Source organism: Chiloscyllium punctatum, chromosome 39 (genome assembly GCF_047496795.1).
Source record: "Chiloscyllium punctatum isolate Juve2018m chromosome 39, sChiPun1.3, whole genome shotgun sequence".
Taxonomy (NCBI): Eukaryota; Metazoa; Chordata; class Chondrichthyes; order Orectolobiformes; family Hemiscylliidae; genus Chiloscyllium; species Chiloscyllium punctatum.
The window spans coordinates 47190829-47216765 of NC_092777.1; the positions used below are offsets into that span (position 1 = coordinate 47190829).

General features: G+C 39.0%; 1 protein-coding gene across 6 annotated transcripts in view; it reads left to right on the forward strand.

Annotated features, from left to right (window-relative positions):
- The first annotated feature begins 11224 nt into the window (after positions 1-11224).
- The window catches only part of LOC140464028 (archaemetzincin-2), a 32053-nt gene continuing 17340 nt past the window's right edge, over positions 11225-25937 (forward strand). The window contains exons 1-3 of one of the 6 annotated variants that reach the window (XM_072558647.1): positions 11225-12151; positions 19497-19801; positions 24440-24613. In XM_072558647.1, coding sequence (XP_072414748.1) covers positions 19519-19801; positions 24440-24613 — 457 coding nt within the window. In that variant the 5' untranslated portion in view covers positions 11225-12151; positions 19497-19518. The other 5 variants (XM_072558649.1, XM_072558645.1, XM_072558648.1 and 2 more) reach the window with 5 other exon arrangements.

Genomic DNA, 25937 nt, shown 5'->3' on the forward strand with positions numbered 1-25937 from the left:
GTTTGTTCAAGGAAGCAAGCATTAGTGTAAGTAATTGCATCAATTTGTATAGAATATATTAATAGACACCAATGATGTTGATACAGACTCTTACATAGCCACAAATCATCACACCATCTTCTCTCTTTATGATGTGAAGATGCTGTTGTTGGACTGGGGTGGACAAAGTTAAAAATCTCACAACGCCAGGTTATAGTCCAACAGGTTTATTTGGAAGTACAAACTTTCAGAGTGTTGCTCCTTCGTCAGGTACCTAGTGGAGTAGGATCATAGGACACAACTTATACATAAAGATCATTGTGTCATACACTGATGCAATATATTGAACAAACCTAAGAGTGCTGTTAAGTCTTTCATCTTTTAGAATAGGCTGTAGGTTTCAATTCATTAATAAGTAAATCCCAGAACTTCTCTCAAGTCACCTTCCCAAGATAACTTACGGTTTTATTAAAAAAAAGGTGACAGCTCAGACAATGCATTAAAGGTGTGAGGTTAGAGTCTGTATATATTCAAATCGAATCAGGCTGGTTCTATTTCCAAAGTAGGATTTTATAAAACATTACATAGATTATAAAAAATATTGATTGCCTACAGATTGTATTTTTTGAACAAAATAGCATGTATCTGCAAATATAATTCCGCAAATGCAAATTCACCCGCACACATGAGGGAGAGAGAGAGTGTGATCAAGTATATGCCTATGAGAGTATATGCGTGTGAGAGGGTGTGTGTATGAGAGACTATCTGCGTGAGTATGTAAGGGTGTGAGTGTATAGTGTAGTGGGGTCACCTGTATTGGGAAATGAACCCAAGGTCCCAGTTAAGGATATCCTCATGGGTACCGAACTTGGCTATCAGCCTCTGCTTGGCCACTCTGCATTGGTGTGTATCCCGCAGTCTGCCATGGAGGATGGTCACTTGGAGACCTGAGGCCGAATGTCTCTGACTGCAGAAGTGTTCCTGACTGCGAGAGAACATCCCTGTCTGGTGATTGTCGCATGGTGTCTATTCATCCATTGTCATAGCATCTGCATGTTCTTGCCAATGTTCCATGCCTCTGGGCATCCTTGCCTGCAGCGTATCAGATAGACTTGAGTCACTTGAGTACCTGCTGCATACATGGTGAGTAGTGAGCCCATGTGTAATAGTAGTATCAATATCGACACTGACACATCTGGCACTGGTTGCCCTGATAGGGAACCTTGGGAATGTGACTTGAAAGAAGTTCTGGGATTTACATATTAATGAATGGAAACCTGCAACTCATTCTAAAAGATGAAAGACTTAACAGCAATCTAGGTTTGTTCAATATATTGCATCAGTGTACGACACTACCATCTTTTGCTATAAATTCTGTGTCCTATGATCCTACTCCACTAACTATCTGACGAGGGAGCAGCGTTCCAAAAGCTTGTACTTCCAAATAAATCTGTTGGACTATGATCTGGTGTTATGTGATTTTTTTAAAACACTCTTTTTAGGTATCATGCCTTAAAAGGGTTTTGGCGATCATGCTTGATTAAGTCTGGCAGAGTACCATGTAGTTCACCATTGCCTTCTGCATAGGTTGACCAAAGGACGCCTACTCTACTGTCTGTCATGAGATGTAGTGGAAGAATTTACAGGTTAATAATCAATTTGTTTGATCATGTTATGAATGCACCTGGAATGAGATTTGAACCGAGAGCAGGGATGCCTTCTCACAGTGCCACAACGTAGAGGTAACAATCAAAAAAGTTCTTTTAAATTTTTTTATTTGTTACAAAGGTTAACCAGTTATTAGGTCAATGAAAGAGTTATGGACATTTTATAATTACAAGGTTAATTGTATATCATAGCTGATCTTATTTACGTCAAGATAATTATAGATTCTGGTTAATGTAGCACTTGACCCACATAACCATTGTCAAAAGGAGGTAAGTAATTATGTCAAAGCAAGTCTGATTTGTCAATATTTCCTAGCAACTTCCTCGCTCTAAACCACATTGCAGAGTCTCAGATGGTCTCAAGAGGAAATACTGAAACCATCTGACGGCATATGAATGATAACAACTTTGGCTGATGTAATGTTTAAAGCTAAAATAAACGTTGGCAATTTATTTATTCAGACGCAAACCCCCACAAATCTTTATGTTAAGCGGTAACGATGTCAATGCAGAATCGTGCAAAGAAGATGAGAGCTGTAATACATTTGGGAGTTGCAGATATTGGAAACTAATATGTCCATATCTGTCTTGAGGAATCACTATTATTTTATGTATGGCATTGATATGCATCCATCATTTACCTATAGTTCTTTTATTGTCTCTATACTTTGATTCCTCAATCCAACAGCAGTAATTGGATTTGAAAAAGGATTGTTGAAATTCCTAAAATTGAACAGAGAATCAGAGACTCAAATATGCAGTAACAACTGATTAAAAAACATAACTACCCATTGATAACGGAATGGGTTCAAGACAGGAAGTTGGAAAAGGGACCTGCTTTGCAGCTTAAGTGGGAAAAGGCTATTCGTAGATAGTGTTATTAATGAAATAATGGTTAAAATATACACTAATCTGCTCATGTGGCAAGCAGTCTTTTAAAATTATCTCTATAGACAACCTGGAGAGGTGTCCTGAATGATACAGGGACAGAGGGGCAGTAGAAGATGCAATCATATACCAACTTACGGGACCCATCCTGGAGATCTTCATTGAAATACAAATGATCACATTGACAGCTGTTACCCCTCTGTGCAGAACCTTACCACTCCTTAATGTTAGTTTCGCAGGAAACCACAAACGATACAACTAGGAGTCGCCTCATTGTGCAGGGAGGTGGAATGGCTGACAATGAGGAATGAAACTCTCTTGGTAAAATCACCTACTCCTGCATCAGAAAAAGGACTAAGGCTCAATTGACAGAAGATTTGTATCCAGACCTTCCATCAACTGTCACAGAATGAATTCTGCTGCAACTTCCGGTTTTGAATGCACCATTTCCTCTCAGAACCTAGTATTACTCTACATTGTCTCAGGTACCACTTCCATTTGGTGTTGTATCTATTCCTCAGCTCAGCATTTGTGTTAGTCATACAGCATGGAAACAGAACCTTTGGTCCAACCTGCCCACGCTGAACTGAAGTGGTCCCAACTGTCCGCGCTTGACCCATATTCTTCCAAACCTTTCCTATTCATGAACTTATTCTTTTAAATGTAAAATGTACCTGCTTCTATCACTTTTTCTGGCAGTTCATTCTGCACACAAACTACTCTGTCTAAAAATATAGCACCCAGGTCCTTTCTGCATCTTCCTCCTTTCACCTTAAAAATATGCCCCCTCATTTTGAACTGGTCCCCCCTCCAACCCAAGAGAAAAGACTTGTCATTCACCTTATCTATGCCTGTCATGATTTTATAAACCACAATAACCTCCTAAGCTCCAGTGAAAAAAGTCCTAGTGTTTCCAATCTATTTAAAAATCACAAATCCTCCATTCCCAACAATGTCCTGGTAAATCTTTTCTGAATCCTCTCCAATTCTGATAATAGAGCAACCAGAACTGGATATAGTACTCCCAGAAGAGGTTTCACCATTGTCCTGTACAACCTCAACATGACATTTCAACTCTTATACTCAAAGGTCTGAGCAATGAAGGCAAGCATTGTAAATGCCTTCTTAACCACCCTGTCTATCCGTGATGAAAATTTCAAAGAAATATGTACCTGAACCCCTAGGTCTCTCTTCTACAAGACTATCCAGTAATACTGTTCTATCTAATGGCCTGCAGAAGGCAAGTTCAATACCAATGGTTTTGGCCACGTTCCTCAAAATTAAATTGGTTCAACAAGCAGACGATCTGGTTATCCAGCATCATGTTATGGTACACAATGTTAGGTCTGAAAATCCAAAGTTTCTAATATCCGCTGTGAAAACTATTTTATAGCTAAGTGATAAACTGAAATTTTTTTTTGCCAACAGGACTAAATGGAATCAGGATTGTGCTAGAGCTACATTTTACTTTTCCTTTAACCTGTTTTCATATGTTTGGCAACACTCCTTTCCCAATGAATTAGGGGAAACACTTTTTAAAAATAAGGCGTATTTATTTTTATATTGAAGGAAGGGGAATTCTTCACAGAATTTTGGTCAGTCTGAGGAAATTTCCCTGAGAAAACAGTGGAGGCTGGGTCATTGAAGTTATTCAAGGCTGAGTTAGTCGGATTTTTTGATAGGTGGGAAATTGAGGTTTTGTGGGGTGGAGGGGTGCAAATGGGGATTTGGATTGAGGACCATAACCAGATCCATTATGAATGGTGGACCAGGCTCGAAGGCCCAAATGACTAAGTCCTATGATTAAGTACAAAGTGTATTTGAAAGCAAAGGGTGGCAAAAACAAACCTAAAGTTCAGACAAAAATGTGCTTATAACAGATGTCAGGTGATTTGAGAACAAGGCCTAATATGCAAGGTTTAGAGTGGATTTGAAAAAGTAAATAAGGGAGGGGAACAGAGGGGAAATAAGGGGAACAAATGGCAGCTAACATAAAAGTCTTGATAGACACATGAACATTAAAAAGTTAGTGAAAGGAGGAGTGAGGACAATGAGAGACCAAAAAGGGGATTTACATGTGGAGGCAAGTGGCATGGATCAGGTATTTAATGAATACCTTGTTTTTGATTTTACTAGGAAGAGAAGCTGCCTAGCTAAAGGTGAAAGAGGAAATATTTCAAACATTTGGAAATTTTAAAATTGAGAAAGAGTTGGTTTTTCTCTAATGGACTTATCAATTTGGCCCTTTGAGCCTGCTTCACCATTCAATAAGATCGTGGTGAATATGGTTATGGTCTCAAATCCAATGCCCCATTTGCATTCCCCCAACAAACTGCATAAATCTTGGGTTTCCTTGTCTATCAAAAATCTATCTAACTCCATCTGAATAGATTCAATGACCTAACATCCACTGTTTTCTTAGGGAGAATTCCACAAACCTAATAAACTTTTGGGAAAAAAATTCTCCTTTTTCCATTTTAAAAGTAAGACCTCTTATTTTAAACTGCCCCTGGTTCATTGGGAAAGAAGTGTGGTCAACCATCTCTCTATAGAGGTTATGTTCATGCAGAAGTAAGATGTTATAGCTGCAGCATAATCATGATTCCACAAAGCCCAGTAATGTTAATGTTTGATTATCCATTAAGACTGGAAGAAATGCATTCAAAGATGTTTACAAAATCATGAGGGGCATGGATAGGATAAATAGACCAAATCTTTTCCCTGGGGTCGGTGAGTCCAGAACTAGAGGGCACAGGTTTAGGGTGAGAGGGGAAAGATATAAAAGAGACCTCCAGGGCAACTTTTTCACACAGAGGGTGGTACATGTATAGAATGAGTTGCCAGAGGAAGTGGTGGAGGCTGGTATAATTGCAACATTTAAAAGGCATCTGGATGGGTATATGAATAGGAAGGGTTTAAAGGGATATGGGCCGGGTGCTGGCAGGTAGGACTAGGTTGGGTAGGGATATTTGGTCGGCATGGATGGGTTGGACCAAAGAGTCTAGTTCCATGCTGTACATCTCTATGACTCTATACAGAAGGATGTGAGAATGGTAATTCTGGAAGCAGTGGCCATAAAGTGCCAGAGGACTGGAAATTGCAAATGTTACATCCTTGTTCAGGAGAAAGTAAGCCCAACAACTACACAGCATCTTGGTGATGGGGAAGTTTTTAGTATTGATAACTTAGGACAAATGAATAGTCATTTGGGAAAATGCAGATTAAGTAAGGAAAGCCAGCATAGATTTGTAAAGGCAAATCATGTTTCTAACTGAAACACAAATTGCTGGAGAAACTCAGCAGGTCTTGTGGCATGTGTTAAAAGAAGACAGAGTTAACATTTTGTGCATTAGTGACCTGTCTTTAGGAGTTCTACCAGACCCACTGAGCTTCTCCAGCAATTCTGTTCATGTTTATTTTAGATGTAAAACACTCACAGTTTTTTTTGTTTTATTTTCATATCTTTAATTAACTTCCTTACATTTTTTTGACGCACTGGAGCAAAGTTTGAGTCTATGGACTAAAAGGGACAGTTGAAACATGGATATGAAATTGGCCGAGTACCAGGAGGCAAAGGATAGTGAAAAAAAACCAAAAGAATGTAAATCAGAAATGAAAACAGAAATTACTGGAAAATTTCAGGAAGAAGGGCTTATGCCCAAAACGTCGATTCTGCTGCTCCTCGGATGCTGCCTGGCCTGCTGTATTTTTCCAGCACCACATTAACTTTTCAGGTCCAGTAACCCTTCAGAACTGATGTAACAAGAAAAAAGTTGTTTTCTATGCAGAAGATAGAATGGGAGAAGGGGGTAAGGAAGAAACAATAGGTGGAGGTCGAGCCCAAAGACAGGGAAAACAGTTGGACAGACAAAAGAGTAGATAACAATCAACCGAATGAATGGCTGCTAATGGTGACTATTAGTGGCTAACAATGTAATGTGTGTAATAGCAGACCATATATTAACAAGGCCTGGTGTGTGGGGGTTGGGGTGAGAGAAGGTGTCTCAAGCCCTAAAATTGTTGAACTCAAGGTTGAGTCCAGAAAGCTGTAGCGTTCCCAAGCAGAAAATTAGGTGCTATTCTTCCGACATAGGGTTTCAGACTAGAAGGTTTACAATAAAGATTGTAACACCAGGATTGGTATTCTGATATCTACTGAGTGTGATCTTAGGTCAGTTTTAAAATTTGAGTGTGTGCAATATTTTGAAAGTATTGTAGGGTGGCACGGTGGCTCAGTGGTTAGCCTCACAGCAACAGGGTCCCGGGTTCGATTCCAGCCTGGGGTGACTGTGTGGAGTTTGCACATTCTCCCTGTTTCTCCAGGTGCTCCGGTTTCCTCCCACAGTCCAAAGATGTGCAGGTCAGGTGAATTGGATGTGCTAAATTGCCCATAGTGCTAGGTGCATTAGTCAGAGAGAAATGGGTCTGGGTGGGTTACTCTTCAGAGCGTTGGTGTGGACTGGTTGGGCCGAAGGGCCTGTTTTCACACTGTAAGGAATCTAATCTAATCTAAAAAAGACATAGGGAGGCAGTGTAGAACTTCAAAAGGATGCATATATATACATATGCATCCCTGGAATTAAGAGGAACGAGAAAGAAAAAATTAATTTAAATTAAAAATTATGCAACTTTTGCCGAGTTAAACCAGAGGTTTGGAAGAGACTGGAAGACAAAGTTTCTGATCATAATTCACAGTTCAGTCAAATGTTCAAAGCAGTGCAGGCTTTGCTCAAATCTGCAGAGAAGGATGTGGTACCATTTTTCATGTGATTTGAGAAGATAGTAACCAAAATAAGGCGGCCAAAGATAGACTGGACATTGCTCATGCAAAGCAAATTAACTGGTAAAGCACAAGAGATTTATGCATCTCCGTTGGAAGAACATTCTCAAGGTTATGATGATTTGAAAAGAGCTAATCCAAATGCATATGAATTGGTCTTGGAACTATACATGCAAAGGTATTGGAATTCACAGAAACAGCCTGGACAAATTTATACTGAGTTTGAAAAATATAAACACATAAACAAAAGCATTTTGATAGGTAGATAAGAATGTTAAAAGCTGAGATGTTCTTACAATGCTCTCAGATAAATTATTATTTTTGAAGAATTTAAACCTTCCATATCTTCTGTAATTGGAACTTATATAGAAGAACAACGGGTAGCAATGGCAAATCAAATAGCTAGACTGACTATTGATTGTGAACTAATCCATAAAGCTTTTTTCCATCACCCTGAGATGTTTGAAAAGAATAGTAGTGAATATACAGTAGGAAATATCCCAAGAATTCCTACTCAGATTAATTAATTAATATTAAGATCAAGTGCTGAGGGTGTTGGCAAATTTTGAAGATTTAAATATATTTTTTGCAATAAGTCAGGCCATTTGGAATGTTGGAAGTTGCGACGTAAACCCATGGGACTTATAGAAGTTTGTGAAAATGAGTCAAAGAAGGGAACATAAAAAGATAATACCATTGACCAGGTTGTAGCTCTATTACAAAATGGCCAAAGGTGAATTTTGTCATTTATAAAGAAATGTGTAAGGCAGATGAGCGGTATGCAGGAATTTTGTCCAAAGGAGAGTCCTCTCTCTTCAGGTGAAGTACCTGAACATATAACTTTACTGAGACGTACAGTTGCAACACAACACTTTTACGAGAATAATACTTGGTTTTCCCTCCAGAGAGTTCAATGGGAGCTAAGATATTAATAAATGGGATTGGTGGAAAGTATATTCCAGTTCCATTTTATAAAAGTACATTTGGAATGTGATTTGTTAACAGGAAATTGGCTGAATAAAGTTATTACTGATTGAGGGTGTGGGTAACAACTTAATAGGACTAAAAGTAATAGCTTCACCCTTAATTATAGAATATCCAAAGATAGTTCAAGAAACAGGACAATTACAGGGACAGGTTCCTGGTATTGTTCCTACATGTAACCAGAACGATTGTTAAACAAAATCCAGCAATAACGTTGATGTGACACTACAAAGAAATGAAAGGACAGTTGAAACCTTCCTGAGGGATGAGATAATCCAGGTGGAAGGTGTCGTATGATATCCCTAATTACAGCACAAAAATGCAGATCCTGAATTAGATAAATTAATGGTTAATTTACACTGAAGTAGAGGTTAAAAAAATTTGGGCATGTTGACCTCTTAAAGAGTGCTCATGAGGGCACAGTGAACTTCCCTACTTTGTTGTTTAATTTTGCCCTGTTAAAGTTACTGTGTTGTTAATAAACTACTAAGTCATTTGATTAAACTAAAATTTGGTGTTGAGAATAAATTATTCACCAAATCTGCGAGTGGTTATTCAAAAAATGTCTTGTTGGGAACCATTTGGGATAAATTTTGAGGGTTTTTGAATACTTTAATTTTACTGTGTTGCGAATACAGAGACTGATTCGGTTCACCTGTCCAGCTTTGGATCATACAAGGGCTGGAGAGGAACTTGGAGTGGGGAGGGATCCAGTAGTTGTTGTCCATTTTGGTACTTAATGACGTTGACAGGATTAGCAAGGAGGCTCTGTTGAAAGAATCTGAACATTTAGGAGCTAAACTAAAAAGCAGAACTTCCTGAATCTAGAACAGGCAATATTCTCAGGATTACCACATTAGCCATAGACAAACTAGCACAGAGTAAATAAAGTTAAGGAGTTAAATGCCTGGCTTAAAGATTGGTCTGGGAGAAGGAGCTTTCAGTTTATGGGGACTGGCACCAATCCTGGGATCGAAAAGAGCAGTTCCAGTGGGATAAACTTCACCTGAACTATACTAGGACCAGTTCTGGCGAATCAAATAACAAGGGCTGCAGAGAGAGAGCTCCAAACTAATTAGAGGGTTCAAGAGGGAGCTTGAGGCTTACAAAGCAGAAGGATATGATGGCATTGTAGGGCAATTATTTTGATAAAGATACCCAGAGTAGGACAGGAAGGTATAGAGTGTACAAGCTTAAAAAAGTAGCAAATAGGGTCAGAGGAAGGAAAAGAAAATGGTAGCAGTTCTGTAGAGCAGATGATAAATCAGGAGATAATGAGGGCATGTAAAGAAGACAGCATGTTATTCATGGGTGACTTTAATCTTTGTGTAGTTTGATAAATTGAAATTGAATCGAGAGTGTGAATCCAAGAAGCGGGAGAATCGACGTTTTGGGCATAAGCCCTACATCAGGAATCTTATCGAGTTTTGAGAAGATTTGTATCTTATGCCCAAAACGTCAATTCTCTTGCTTCTCAGGTGCTGTCTGACCATCTGTGCTTTTCCAGCACCACGCTCTCAACTCTGATCTCCAGCATCTGCAGTCCTCATTTTCTCTAAATTGAAATTGACAAAGGTAGTCACAAAGAAGAATTCATAGTGGGGAGTCTAGTTAAAAAAAATAAGAACCCCTTGCTACAAGTATGAAAGGCACTAGTCAGAGTACATCTGGAATGCTGTGAACAGTTTTTCTAAGGAAAGATATATTAACTTTGGAAGCAGAGCAGGGAAGATTCACTAGATTAATTCCAGTTACAGAGGAATTTTCTTATGTAAGATGGAGTAGGTTCAGTCTGTATTCATTGGAATTCAGAAGAATGAGACCCCTTGTTGAAACATAATATTCTTAGAGAGCTTGACAAGGTAGATGCAAAGAGTTGTTTCCCTTTGTGGGAGGGTCTATGACTAGAGGGTATAATCTCAGAGTAAGGGATGCCCATTTAAGGCAAACAAAAGGATTTTTTTCTGTGTAGTCCATCTGTGGAATTCTTTCCTGTAGAGGGCTGTCAAGGCTAGGCCATTAAGTATATTCAAGGCAGAGATAGATTTTTAGCCAGTAAAAGAATTAAAGGTAAAAGGAATAAAGCAGGAAAAGCAGAGTTGAGGATTATGAGATCAACCATAATTCCACTGAAAGGCAGAGCAGACTTGATATGCCAAATGGCTTATTTTTGCACCTATGTCTTAGGTTGTAAGGATCTGGGTGTCTATACGTAAATCATTGGAGGTGGCTGAACAGGTTGAGAGCGTGGTTAGTAAAGCAGGGCCAGAAGTACAAAAGCAAGATATTAGGTTAAACATGTAAAACCTGTAAATCTAGTTCTGCCTCAACTGGAGTATTGCAGCAGTTCTGAGCACCACAGATGAAGATATCGGAGGGGGTGCAAAAAAATTTCACAAGAATGTTTCTAAGGACGAGGAAGTTCAGTTACAGAGAAAGATTTCCAAAACTGGGACCATTCTATTGAGAGAAAATTTGAGATCTGAACAGAGTGCAGAGGAAAAATGTTCTCATTTTTCGAAGAATTGAGAATCAAAGGGCACAATATTGAAGCTAAGTAACAAAAGAAAAGAGAAGTTCTTTTCACGTAGTGAATGGTTAGATGTGTAAGATGCTGCTCGAGTATGGAGGAATAAGGTTTGATTGAAGTTTTCAAAAGTAAGTTATATTAATTTCTGAAAAGGCAGGGGAGCAACACCAGGTGAATTGCTCCAGACAGCCAACACAGACATGCCAGACCATATGGCCGCCTCCTGTGCTTTAACCATGCTCTGCAGCAAATTCCTAGTAAAGAATGTTGCAGAATCAGACTGTTTTTTTAACAGCACGGAAGGAGACTCTTCAGCATATCCTGATGAACGGCCCGAAATGTCGATTTCGAAGCTACTTGGATGCTGCCTGAATTGCTGTGCTCTTCCAGCATCACTAATCCAGAATCTTCAGCATATCCTGTCTACACTGGTCACATCATCATCCATCTATTCTAATCCCATTTTCCAGCATTTAGCCCCATAGCCTTGCATGCACTGGTGTAGTTCTTAAAAAAAGATCTTGATGGTTTTCACTTGCACGACCTTTTTTGGCAGTGAGTTCTAGACACCCACAACCCTCAGGGTTAAAAAAAATCTTCAAATCTCCCCTAAACCTCTTGCTTTAAAACTGTACCTTTTGGTTAAAGACCTCTCTACTAAGGGGAAACGTTTTTGTTGAGCTACCCTCTGGCTTCTCTGCTCGAAGGAAAACAACCCGAGCCTTTGTAGCACTGATTTATTTGCGCTCAATATTGGGTAGTATGTTGGATATTATTTTGTTTGAATAATCCAAGCAACATTCGTTTATAGTTGATTGGCTCCAGGAAGGGCACAGACGGATAATCTAGCCGACCTTGAGATGACCGCCTCATACAACAAAAACTCCTGGAGAAACTCAGCATCTGTGGAGAGAGAAACAAAGTTAACGCCTCAAGTCCAATGACACTTCATCAGAATGCCTCCGCCTACTTTAACTCGTTACCAAATTATAATTGTCCGTTCTGAAAGGTCACTATACTCGAAACATTATCTGTACTTCCTCTTCACAGATGCTACCACGGTTTCTGTTTCACATTTCCACCATCCTCAGTTCTTTGTTACATATTGTATGGCATTGTTTTTCACCGCAGCAACAATGAATGTCAATCTGTTACTTAGGCTTTAAGACTCCGGATTCTCCCGCCCCAGTTGAAAGCGAAAACGGTTTTGAAAAAGCAATTGAAAATCGAGATTGAACAGTTGGATTGATTGTAAACCACAAATCCCATTACGCACATCCTCAGTTCGCCATCTTGGACGCTCCGACGTTGATGAAACTGACGGTTGGTAACGCTCGAGCCGCAACGCTAACGGTTTTAGGGCCACGCCCCTCGGCCCCCTCGCTCCTTCCCAGAATCCCAGCCCCGCCTCTCGGGGCTGCGCGCGCACGGATCATGACTGAGGCTGGTCCAGCGCCTCAAGAGGTGAACGCTACTCTGAGTGTTGGCGCTGTGTTGGGAGTGTCGGGCCCGGTTAGTGTCAATGCAAGCCGAAACAAAGTTATCACCCTCTTCCCCCAAACCCGTGCAAAGGAGGCGTTATTAATTGGTCGTGGGGCGGCGCAGTGGTTAGCACTACTGCCTCATCAAGGACCCGGGTTCGATTCCCGCTTCGGGTGACTGTCTGTGTGGAGCTTGCACGTTCTCCCCGTGTCTGCGTGGGTTTCCTCCCACAGATCCAAAAATGTGTATTGCCCATAGTGCTAGGTGCATTAGAGAGGGGTGGGTTACTCTTCAGAGGATCCGTTACATACTGTAGGGAATTTAATTCCAGTTTGGTGGGCAATTCGGTTATATAGGTCAGTTGAAGTGCCGTTGTGCGAGGGTTTAAAAATTAGGTTTTGCTAAAAAAAAGTTAAAGACTGGTGATCACTAACTGACTTGCTAAAGCCTGTCTGTTTGTAAAGTAGGCCATCCGAAAATAAGAATGGTTTTAGGTGGAAAACGGTGCTTATCATCACTTTCATTTTATGTTTTATATTGTATGTAAGCAGTTATTAAGACTTTAATCTTAACTCTGAAGGAATCATAGAACTTGGGTTATCATCACTTCTATGATGTGATATTTTCTGCTACTTCTGAATAAACATGTGCAACCTTAATAACAGCACAGTGCGCAAACAAAATTTTGCAGTTTTTCAGATCAGGCAGAATCTGTGGAGAGAGGAAACAGTTTGCAGTAATACCGTTTAGAGTGGGGTGTTGGAAAAGCACAGCAGCTCAGGCAGCATCCGAAGTGCAGGAGAATCGATGTTTGGTGCAAGAGACCTTCATTAGGAATGAGGCTGTGAGCCTCGGGGGTGGAGAGCTAAATGGAACGGGGCTGGGGGGAAAGTAGCTGAGAGTGTGATAGGTAGATGGAGGTGGGGTAGTGGTGATCGATCAGAGAGGAGGGTGGAGCAGATAGATCTGAATAAAGATGGACAAGGCATGAGGTGGTGCTGAGTTGGAAGGTTGGAATTGGGATAAGGTCGGGGGAGGGGAAATGAGCAAATTGGTGAAGTCCACATTGATGTCATGTGGTTAGGGGGTCCCAAGGCGGAAGATGAGATGTTCTTCCTTCAGCTGTTGAGTGGTTAGGGTGTGGTGATGGAGGAGGCCCATGACCTGCATGTGCTTGGCAGAGTGGGAGAGAGTGTTGAAGTGTTCGGCCAAGGGGCATTGGGTTTGGTTGGTGCAGGTGTCCCTGAGATGTTCTCTGAAGCACCCTGCAAGTAGGCGTGCTGTCAACCCAATGTAGAGGAGACTGCATTGAGAGCAACAGATGCAGTAAATAACATACAGAAATGCTGGTCGTCTTCAGTCAAGCCCTCTTCCTCAGTACAATAATTTTGTGTGTTACTAACAGTGCTGGAAAAGACCTATTTAGTTCCCAAAGTATTTGCAGCATTCTTGATCAAACTCTTTTGACGGAGGAACTGAGAATAATATATTTGAGACATTTAGAATCTACATTCCCTCTATTTTTTCCTGCTGTTGTGCATTCCTCTTGAGTTTTGCAAGTGGCAGCAACTTCTGGAATCAGGAATCAGTGTCCACACCGTGATCAGTCAGTGTTTGTGGACCTTCAAGAGTGGCTTTGCAGCTTGGTTAGAATTCATTTGGAATACTTACAGCGATATGTTGTGGATCTAACCGGGGATCAGGCTAGGATGTAGTATTGTGCATTGAAGCATGCGCAATAAATGACTTCAATAAAATATCCCTTAGGAAACAGCGACTATGGTAGAATGGTAGAATTTAGCATTCAGATTGATATTGAACAATTTGAGCTGGAAACAACTGTGCTGAATTCAAATTAGGGTAATCACAAGGAATTGTTGGCACAATTGGCTGGTGTGTACTGGGAAAAGAGTTTGTCAAAAAGATGGTTGATTAATAATGGCAGATGAAAGGAGGAAAAAAAAATCACAACTAACAATAATGTTACTTCCCAGTGAAGAAGAAGAAGAAGGAATAAACTGACCACACTTAAAATTGAAAGGAAGAAACATACAATATGAAAAGATTAGTGATCAGCCAAAGGATTTGGAAAGTTTTAAAAGCTAAAAAGTGATGGCCAGAAAATAATGAAGATAAAAATAAATTTGCATATATTATAGAATCATAGTAAATAATATCAAAAAGGGCACTAAGAGCTTCTTTAAATATCTTAAAAAAGAAGAGACCAAAGTGAACTTATTAGAGAATGGGGCTGAGAAAATAATGGGAATTGGGAAAAGGCAGATAAGTTGAATAAATCGTTTTTTGTCAGTCTTCATGACAAACACAAATACTATTCCAAAAAAAAGGAAATAATTAAGGGGCAAAAGGGGGAGAGGAAATAAATAACTATCCCTAGAAGAAAAAGTACGAGGAAACTAATGGGCCCAAAGGCTATTACATACATTGGACAAGATGGGTTGCATCTGAGAGTATTACAGGAAGTAGCTACACAGGTAATAGATGCACTGGTAGCAATCTTCGAAGAAACCTGAGATTCTGGAATTGTCCCAGAAGATTGGCAAACTGCCAGTGTATCACTCTTATTCAAAATGGGGAGTGCCAAAAATCAAGTAACGTAGGCCAAATAACTTAAAACCTGTCTTTGGGAATGTTAACAAGTCTAACATAAAGGATGCAATAGCAGAGCATATAGAAATGCAGATACTATAATTAAACAGAGTCAGCATGGCTTCATAAGGAAAATATATTCAAATTCTTTGACAAGGTAAAGTGCAAAATAGATCAAGGGAAACCATTGCATATGATGTATTTCAATTTCCAAAAGGCTTTTGATAAGGTTCTGCTACTTAGGGTGGCACGGTGGCTCAGTGGTTAACACTGCTTCCTCACAGTGCCAGGGACCCAGGTTCGATTCCAGCCTCTGGCAACTGCCTGTGTAGAGTTTGCACATTCTCCCCGTGTCTCCGTGGGTTTCCTGCGGGTGCTTTGGTTTCCTCCCACAATCCAAAGTTGTGCAGGTCAGGTGAATTGGCCATGCTAAATTGCGTATAGTGCTAGGTGCATAAGTCAGAGGGAAATTGATCTGGGTGGGATACTCTTCGGAGGGTCGGTGTGGATTGGTTGAACCAAAGGGCCTCTTTCCACATTGTATGGAATCTAATCTGAAAAAAAAGGCAAATGGAACAAAGAACAATATAGCACAGGTACAAGCCCTTTGTCCCACCAAGACTGTGCTGACAAATGATGCATTTCTAAACTAAAAACCTTTAGCCTCTCTGTAGTCCTTATCCCTCTTTTCCCTGCGTATTCATAAATCTATTAAGGTATCTCTTAAATGTTGCCATTGTATCCGCCTCCACCACCTCCTCTGGCAGCACATTCTAGGCACTGAACGTCGTGGTTGTCATCGTGGCTATCCCTCGAGGTCGAGCATTATGGTATTTGTTCTGTTGATCCATTTATGGGCTCTCATGTAGGCACTTAACACCTGTGTAAATAAAAAGCTTAACTCTCACATCTCCTTTAGACTTAGTCCCTTTTGCTTTAAACTTATGTACCGTAATAATTAGCATTTCTACCCTGGAAAAAGACCTGACTATCCATGCCTCTCTTAAATTTGTAAGCTTTTGTCAGGTCGTCCCCTCATCCTTTTTCATTCAAGTGAAAACAAATTAAGTTTGTACAGTCTCTTCATATAACTAATACTCCCCTAACCAGGCAACATCCCTGTAAACTATTTATGTACCCTTTCCAAAACATTCACATCCTTCTTCTAGTGTGCTGACCAGAACTGTACACAATATTCCACATGTGGCCTAACTAAAGTTCTGTACAGCTGCAACATGACTTTCCAATTTTGATAGTCTGTGCCCCAACCAATGAAAGCAAGTATGCCATGTGCCTTGATGACTTTGTCCACATATTAATGGATGGAGTGTTGATATTGCTGAGCTTACAACAGATCAGAAAGCCTTCTCTTCAGAATGGAAATTTCAAGTCTTATTTCAGAAAGGATGAGTTCAGTTCGGAAGGGAGAAAAGTTTATCTGAACAGGACAATCAGGTTTTGGGTCAGGGATCAGTTTTGTGGAGCTTCAAAGCTGGTGAGTTTGGATAGAATTTTCAAGTTGTTGGAACTGAGAAAGTTTTGGCCATCAAAATTGTGAAAAGTTCATGCCAACAAGCTCAAAACAAGTCTCAAATTGTCTGTACAATCCAAGCCATAGAAACCAGAAGAGTCAATTGAGTAAAAACTTAGAGCTGAGATTGGAGTGAAATTTCTGTGAAATTGAGTACCTGTACCAATAATGTTGGGTCATACATTGAAACTTTGTTTTGATATTTGTGTTAAGATCTTATTAACTGTCTTCATGGCTGTTTTGTTTTATTCCTTGTGTAATAACTTACTTTGTATTGTTGAAGAGCATCTGCAGCCTCATGTGAGTACTTCAGTGACGAACGTAAAATGAGGTAAAGTTGCCCTAGTCCCAAAGGATCATAGAGCTGTAATGAGAGAGAGAGATGACTGGTAGTGGTGGTTGAACCTTAGGGTCACCATTACCTTAAGCGAAGAGAGAAATTGAAAAGAAGAATCCTCTATGGTAATCTTAACTGGTGAAGATATTGAGCTCTGCAAAAAAATCCAGCTGTCCAGCCTACTGAGCCAACCAACAAATTACTATGATAACCAATTGTTTAAAAAAAAAGCTTATAATTTACCAAACCAGTTTTCATTTTGGGATCTAACTTGATTAGTATTACCAACAGCTGGGATTTTTGCAGTATGTCATTCATTTAATATAATAAAATATCCCAAGAGTTCTACACAGCAGTCCACATAAGACAGGTGGGCAAAGTGGTAGTTTTTTAAGGACTATCATCAGGAAAGAAAGAAAGGTGGAAAGACTGTTAGATGGCTGATGGCACTGCCATAAATAAACAAAAACAGAAGTTGCTGGAAAAGTCCGGAAGGTCTGTGAAGAGAAATCAGAGTTAACGTTTCGTGTTGGTGATCCTACCATAAGTCATAGAGATATACAGCACAGAAACAGACCTTTCAGTCCAAAATGTCCAGCTGGCGATATTCCTACCCAATCTCGTCCCACCTGCCAGCACCCGGCCCATATCCCTTCAAATCTTTCCTATTCTTATACCCATCCAGATGCCTTTTAAATGTTGCAAGTCTACTAGCCTCCACCACTTCTTCTGGCAGCTCATTCCATACGCATACCACCCTCTGAGTGAAAAAGTTGCCTCTTAGGTCTCTTTTATATCTTTCCCCTCTCACCCTAAACCTATGCCCTCTAGTTCTAGACTCCCGCACTGCAGGGAAAAGACTTTGTCTATTTATCCTATCCATGGACCTCATGATTTTATAAACCTCTATAAGGTCACCCCTCAGCGTCTGACACTCCGGGGAAAACAGCCCTAACCTATTCAACCTCTCCCTATAGCTCAAATCCTCCAATCCTGGCAAAATCCTTGTAAATCTTTTCTGAACCCTTTCAAGTTTCACAACGTCTTTCTGATAGGAAGGAGACCAGAATTGCACGCAATATTCCAAAAATGGCCGAACCAATGTCCTGTACAGCCACAACATGACCTCCCAACTCCTGTACTCAATACTCTGACCAAAAAAGGAAAGCATACTAAACACCTTCTTCACTATCCCATCTGCCTGTAACTCCACTTTCAAGGAGCTATGAACCTGCACTCCAAGGTCTCTTTGATGTGATGGATCTAATAATATCAGGGATTATCAAGAGGCTAGAAATTGAATACAGATATCTGAGTAATGTAGTGCTGAAGGAAATAACAGAGATAGGGAGGAGTGAGGTCATGGCAAAACTGAAATCAAAGATGAGAATTTAAAATCAGCACATTACTTGACCAGATCCCAGTGTAGGTCAGTAAGCAGCTTTTAATGTGTGAAGAAATTTGATACAAGTCAGGACATGTTTATCAGAGTTTTGGCTGAGTTGAAATTTATGTAGAGCAGAATAATTGAATAAGTCAAGAGCTCTAGATTCAACCTAGAGCTAACAAAGGCATGGATGAGATTTTCAGCAACAGTGGAGCTCAGTCAAGGATAAAATTGAGCCATGTTGCACAGGTAGAAATAGGTGGTCTTGGTGATGCCACAGATAAGTGGTTGGAGGCTTATATGAGACAGGCATGATACCAAACTTGGCAACAGTTTATTTCAGACACAGACAGTTACCAGGGAAATGGATTAAGTTAGCACCTGTGTAATGAAGTTTACAACAAGGTCTTTGAACACAATGACTTGGCCTTTGAGATTAATAGTTGGAAAGATTTCTGCTCAGCATATGCTGGATATCAGACAAGCAGTTTGACAATTGATCAACAGTGGGACAATCAATGAGATGGTGGTGAGGTCAAGCTAGGAATTTAAAATCATGATAAATCATAAAAGCACAGTACTACAAATTCCGGATTATCAAGATAAAATCAAAAAATACTTGAAATTCTAGACATGTCAGGTGATATCTGTGGAAAAAAAACTAAAAATGTTTTCAGTCTCTGCCCTTTTATCAGAATGACAAAAATCAAAACAAACTTGTATAAATATTTCTAGATGTATCATTATGCAGCTTAAAGGTAAGAGATAGTCAGGAGGTTCTATTCTTTCATGGTATATGGGAATGATTTGCAAGGCCAATATTTGTTGCCATCCTTAATTTCCCTGCAGTTAGGTGGTTTGCTCAGTGATTTCAATGGGCATTTAATAATCAGTCACATTTTGAGTTACATGTAGACCAGGCTGGGATAGTAGCTCTGATGTCCTGAAAGGTATTATGCCAATGATGGTTGTCATGGCCATTATTATTGAGATTAGCTTAATATTTTAGATTTAATAACTGAACAGGGGCAGGAAATAACGATTGTCCCCTAGAGTCACTTTTTTTTACATTTATAAATTATTTAGTTAAAGGATTGGATAAGTGTTTTTGGTTTTTGGATGACATGAAGTTAAATGTGGATTGAACAAAAAAGTTGTAAAGGAACTTTGTAAGATCAAGTGAATGGACAAAAACTTGTTTTTATTTTGGAAGCAGTAACGAAGTTCATTGTGGTGTTATGTGTTGGAAGTTTGGATGAAAGCAAAAGAACCAGCTATTTAACTGAATTTAATACAGAGTTTTCATTTATTTTCTTTCTAGAGATTTTGATTTGTTTCTCTTGATGGAGACAATGCAACACAGTGAAGCAACGCTGAGGACAGCTCTAATATCTAACCATAAGGATGTGATTGACCTCTACCAAAAATTCAGTCCAAGAGTGAAACATCTCCTAGAAGAAGCTTTTCAGCCAAATAGCAGCCTTTTTAAACCTATTGTGTTGCATTCGAAGTCTGACTGGATCCATAGCCACCCAGAGCCAAAGCAAGACTTCTACGCATTTTACAGTAGTCCGCATAGGAAATCACCAGTTCCTGGGAAAAACATTATTTACATTCAGACCATTGGTATGATCCTACAGGGGTCAGTTAGCTCAGTTGGGCTGAATGGGTGATTTTATTGTGGGTTCAGTTCCTACTCTTGCTGAGTTCCATGAAGGTCATGGACTTGTCTTCTCATCCTTGCCCTTTGCCTGTGGCATGGTGAAACTCAACAACAGTGATCTCTCTAATGAGAGAGCAGCTCTATGGTACTCTGGGATGTTGGCATCTTTATATCATGATTCTATAAAGCTATTTCTTTCAATTTTTTATATGAGGCATCTTGTAATGTTTTAACAACAAAATGATTTTTTAAATAAATTCAGTATTTTGCATGTTGCGCACTTTTTCTCATATCTCCTTCCACAAAGCTTGCTGTCTTCCTGGCCATCCAGCATTTCAGTTTTCAGTCCTCTGTTTGCTCACATTATCATCCTCTACTTAGGTATTATTTATTCTGATTTCCCATTTTAAAATCTTGACATGTTTTATTTAAATTGCACTCCTGGTGCACCTTGTTCAAGATCAGTATAATTTTTGTTGTGCCCACAGTGCCAAGATATGTCCAAAACTACTTAAAGTGAAGCAAAAATTGGATTTCTGGCTTTTATTTCTTCTTAGTTGCACTTCGGCTGCGTTTATACCAGAAAATGGTCAGCTTCTAGTCAGCAGAGAATATTATTTAATTTGAATAGGACTTCTATATTAATGTCTATAATTTGGGAATATGAGTGTTTTATTAATGAAGAAAGTTGTGAAGAAAATTCCAAAGATGTGACTGAGAGGAAAAAAGCTCCCCATCACTGTCTTAATTGGGAAACCCTTTATTTTTAAAGTGTCCCCAGTTCTAGATTCCCCCATAAGAAGAAGCAGACCTCTCAGAATCGATCATGTCAAGCCTCCAAATAAGATAATCTCCTATTCTAAAGAATTATTCCAATTAATATAGGCTTAATCTGCTCAACCTTTCCACATTGGACAGACTTTTCATTCCAGGAAGCAGCCTAGTGAACTTTCTCTGAACTGCTTCCAAATAAGTATATGCCCCTTTAAGGAGAATAAACTTATACACAGTACTCCTTTTTTATTCACTTATGGGATGTGGGCATTGCTGGCTAACCATCATTTATTGCTCATCCGTGGTTGCCCTTGAGAAGGTGGTGGTGAGCTACCTTCTTTAACCACTGTAGTCTACTCCATGTAGGTTGACCCACAATACCATTTTTATTCTCCATTCCTCTAACAATAAAGGCAATATTAAATTTGTCAAATTACTTGCTGACTGCTATGGACTTGACTGAAGGGCATCTTTCTGTGCTGTAATAATGTGACTATTAATTGTCAGTTATTTGTACCCTTAGTTTTTCTGCTCACTTTAGTAATTATTTCAAGTTCTTTTCTCCCCCTTGCCCCTGACATTTCTACTATTCCTGCAACAGTTTTATCTTTTACTGTGAAAACAAATTAAAAGATACTTGATCAAATTTTTGCCATATCCTTGTTTCTCTATTCATTCCAGATTCTCACCCTTCCTAAGGGACCAAGGCTCACTTTTGCTAATGTTTTACTTTTCATACTTAGAAAATGTTACTATATTTTTATATTCTTGCTAGTTTACTCTCCAACTATAATTTCTCCCTCTCTCTATTTTCCTTTTCAGTACTTCTTTGCTAATTTCTGAAATATTCACTATGTTTTGGCCTGTATCTATATAGTTTTGTAGATTTTGAAATTTCAGTTTGATGTCATTCTTAATTTCCTTAGCCGTTGATGATGCATCCTTCTCATAAAATGTTTCTTACTCATCTTTGCTGAGAGTTTTTAAATGTTTGCCTCTGCTTCCGTGATATCTTACCTTTCTAAGCCTATTTTTCCATTCAACTTTAGCCAACTTTGTCTTTAACCACCTGTAATAGCCTTTACATAGAGGATTCTTTAGCAAAATGTCTATGTATTAATCCTCTCAAATTACACATTACTAGTTCTAAAATGGCCTGTTCCCCTGGTTGGCTTTAGAATGTCGTTTTCAGAAATCCTGACCATGGTCTATTAATCTCCAGGCTACCTTTGCCAATTTGATTTGACCAATTTATATGAAGATTAAAATTTCACAGTTGTAAAAGATGTTTGTTAGAGATCCCATTATTTCTTGAATTTATACTTTTTTGACAGTATAATTATTGTCAGCAGGACAATGAACCACACCTAGCAGTGACTCCTTTCCTATTTCTCATCCTTGATTAACAGAGTTACCACCTCCACCTTTTACTTTATTTCCTATTCTTTTTGATGTATCAAATATACTTGAATATTTGCAACCATATCACTGTAATGGCTATCAAATTGTATTTATTTCCATTTGTGCAATTAATTCACGTGTCTTTTTACAAATGCTGCATGCATTCAGATAAAGAGCCTTTAATTCTTTTTAATCACATTACTCTGATCTTTAAATACTGGTGTTTTAGAATGGTTCTGTTGTTCCTGTCATACTTTGGTTTACAATGTCTGTATTGCAACTTTACACTATTGCTTTTACCTTTCTCTTTAAGTTCCAAACGTTCTCCCATCTAAATCCTTTACCTCCACATGTCTTCTCTCACCCACCCCTACTCCCCAATCCCCAGCCCTGCTCCCAAAATAACCACACACTATTTAGCGTTGAGTCCTTTCCATGGCTAGTTGGTAGATGACTGGCTAGGTGACAGTGCAGTTCAATTGAATGCAATCCCAATGGTAGGGCTCCCTCCTTCCATAATAGTGGGTTCTGTATCCCATGACCTGAAAATCATTTTTCCCCATCTTTCAGGCATGTGCTTAACTCTCTTACTTATTTAATCTACATTGATTTTTAGTGATCTTGAGATTATTAACCTTGTGGTTCTGCATGGTACGTTTGTTTAAGCTGGTTATACTTCCTTAGCAGAACCTTTCAATCTTACCTATGGTGTTTGGTGCTCGCTTGGATCATTATACCTGGTCTTTCTCCAATTCCAATTACCTCTCTAGCCTGGGGGATATGTAACCAGCAGGCAATACTGCCTTCAGGACTTGTCTTATTAGCAGCAGACATCCACATGCTCTCAGCTACTGAGCACAGTTTCCTCCTTCTGCCAGTAGTGGCACAGTCGCACCTCAATTTTGATTTTTCCCAGCTCCTCACCTTATCTTACAGAAAGTAAACAATTTTGTGCGTTGAAACCAAAATGTAACCAACAGAATATGTTTGTCCATCAAGAGAGAGATAGATAAATTGATTGGCTATATATAAGTGTTGTCTAAAGTTTTAGCAACATATTGCTAATACTCTATCCAGTTGCACCTAATTGCACACTGCTGGAAGTGGACAGAAAGTATCAATACACAAATTTGCATATGTAGTTTTACCTTTTTGGACATTGGTTGAAGAAGTTATTTGATGAATAGTCGACAGTGTGGTTTTTGATGGCAAGTGTTTTATTGGGACTGAAAAGTGGTAAATGTTTGTTAAATATACACATACAATGTATATTTGTTTGTATTGTGTGCATGCAAGATATTGTCTAATAAAATTAGTGTGTGTGACTAAAGCAGTCAGCATAAATTTTCCAAAGGTCATTTAGTCTCCCAGTTGTGGACAAACGTTTGTTATCTGTTCTGATAAAAGTAGTAAGGATTTAAGAATCTGTAATAAATGAAGGACAGTCAACAGAATGTAAACAAGGGCAGTTGTGTTTGGTGAATGTCTGTGTCGGTGAGGGCAATGTGGTAAATGGTGTTCAAAATGCAACTAATATAATGCCTTACAAGACACTTGTGTGATAAGAAAATATTACTGCATGAACAGAAATGACGGACAGGAAGCAAAGAATTGAGTAAATGAATGCTGTCTGGATGTGGGAATGGTCCAAAACCATCTTGAGATGATTGAATTTGGGTAGAACAAACATGATCTTTACATTTATTAATGTAACAGAACTAGGAAGTTTTACATACAGTGAGGAAGACTACGAATGGCATTGGTGGAATTTGCAGATCGATGACATATGCAATTATTGTGAGAAAAAAATTAGAGGTTATGCATCTTGGGAGAGCAATTTAGTAGTTGGGTGATATATGTTGTGAAAAGATAAAGGTTGTAGATACACAGAAACACAATTGATTTAGAGACAAAATTCACCAAAACCAGGAATTTTATTTTGTTTATCTCTCTCATTTCCTTTGCTTTTGATGGCAGCCATTCAGGTTTCTGCCATTCATACCTTCTCTGGACACATGATTTGTTTCTTTACTAGTGCCATTACCACTTCCTTTGGCCTTGTACCATGAATGTTTAGTTATTGAATCTCTTTTGCCACCCACCCCACCATACATTATTTTTTACAACAAAAACAGAAATTGCTGGAAAGTTCTGGTCTGGCAGGATCTGTGGAGAGAAATCAGAGTTAATATTTTGGGTCCAGTGACCCTTCTTCAGGACAGCAGTTCTTCTGGTACACATTTTTTGTATTCTTCCAATCTTACATCCTTTCAATGCATAAAACCTATTAAATTCCAATCTTTTTTTGATGTAGTATTTTTATATCAAAACCAGCTTTTTCATTCATATTGATAGCTGGTAACTCAAAATTTCCAAAGCTTTAAAAATTTTTCTTTTTGCTTACTCTGTTTATTTTCTCTTTTCAGGTTCATTTGGTGATTCACAGACAGCTACTGAGACATACATCCACTGGTTAAAGGAATACTGTGAGTCATTTTTCTATGGCCTGAAGATCAAATTCTTGGATCCTGTTTCAGTATCCCAAATTGGCTGTGTGTTCCGTGTCAATACATATTCACACAATCTGCAGATACATACAGGTAATACTGGATTAAATTATTCTCATATCTGTTGATCAAAGTGGTGTGTGCATTAGAAATTACATGAGTTATCAATTTGTTATAGCATATCCACTATTAATAGTATCTCGAGTTAAGTACAAGATGAAATGAATGGAGCCACTGTGTGTCATTGTGACTTCCCAAGACCCCAACGTTCAGACAGATGGAACTTGTTAGACTGAACGTTTCCAAAGTGTGTGTGTGTGTGTGTTTCAGTAAAATTTAATCTTAAGTAATTTTTGTAGTAAGGAAAGATATTTGTAATGTTGTGCAACATTAATTTTCTCCATGTTCTAAGCCTACTTGGAGTAGCACAGCTCTCCAACTGACCTTCCTGTAATCCCCAAACTGCACATGATCTGCAGGACTGAAGTGGACTAATCCTCAGATTGCAGAGACCTGGATCTGTGGACTTCCGTTTGGACTGAATACCTGACAGACCATGGCCAAGCCTCTTGATTGAATGTGGCTGACCTTCCTGACTTATTGCAGTACTGTTTGAACCCATCAAGGACTTTTGAGCTCCAAACATAGTATGGAATTGAATACAGAAATAAAGGTGTCTTGCTGCAGTTGTATAGAGCCTTGGGGAGACCTCACCTGGAGTATTAAGTACAGTTTGAGTCTCCTTATCTAAAGAAGTATATACTTGCCAGAGGGAATTCATGGAGGCTCACCAGATAAATCCTTGATTTGGTAGGATTGTGTCATGAGAAGAGGTACGTCAATCTATAGTTTGTAGAATTTGATGAATAAGAGGTCATTTAATTGAAACATACAAAATGTTCATGAGGCATGGCAGGGTAGATACCGATGGGATGTTTCATTTGGCCGGTTTCTTCAGAACCAGGGAACTTAAGGACAAGTGTCAGACTGTTTTACACTGAGATAAGGAATTTCTTCACTCAGTGTGTGGTGAATCTTTGGAACTTTGTACTCTAGAAGCCTAATCACTGAACAGGTTCAAGACAGAAAATTGATAGCCTCTGAGGGACTAACTCTATTAAGGAAAATGGTGATAATGCAGAACATGGTATTGATCAGTCATGATCTAGAATGGCAGAATATGTTTGATGGTCTGAACAGTGATGGTTCTGATGTAACTAAAAGTTAGCTTGTCAGTGATTAAAATATAATCAAAAAAAGCTGTGCCATGTTGAATTTCATCACTAGAATGGGAAAGCAGAAATTTGGCAATGAAATTGCTATGTTGGACCACTATATTTGGTGGTTGTGTTCAGTTTTAGGCATTTATTGAATTAGGAAGTATACATTTGAATTTGGAACGTATTCCAGAAAAGGC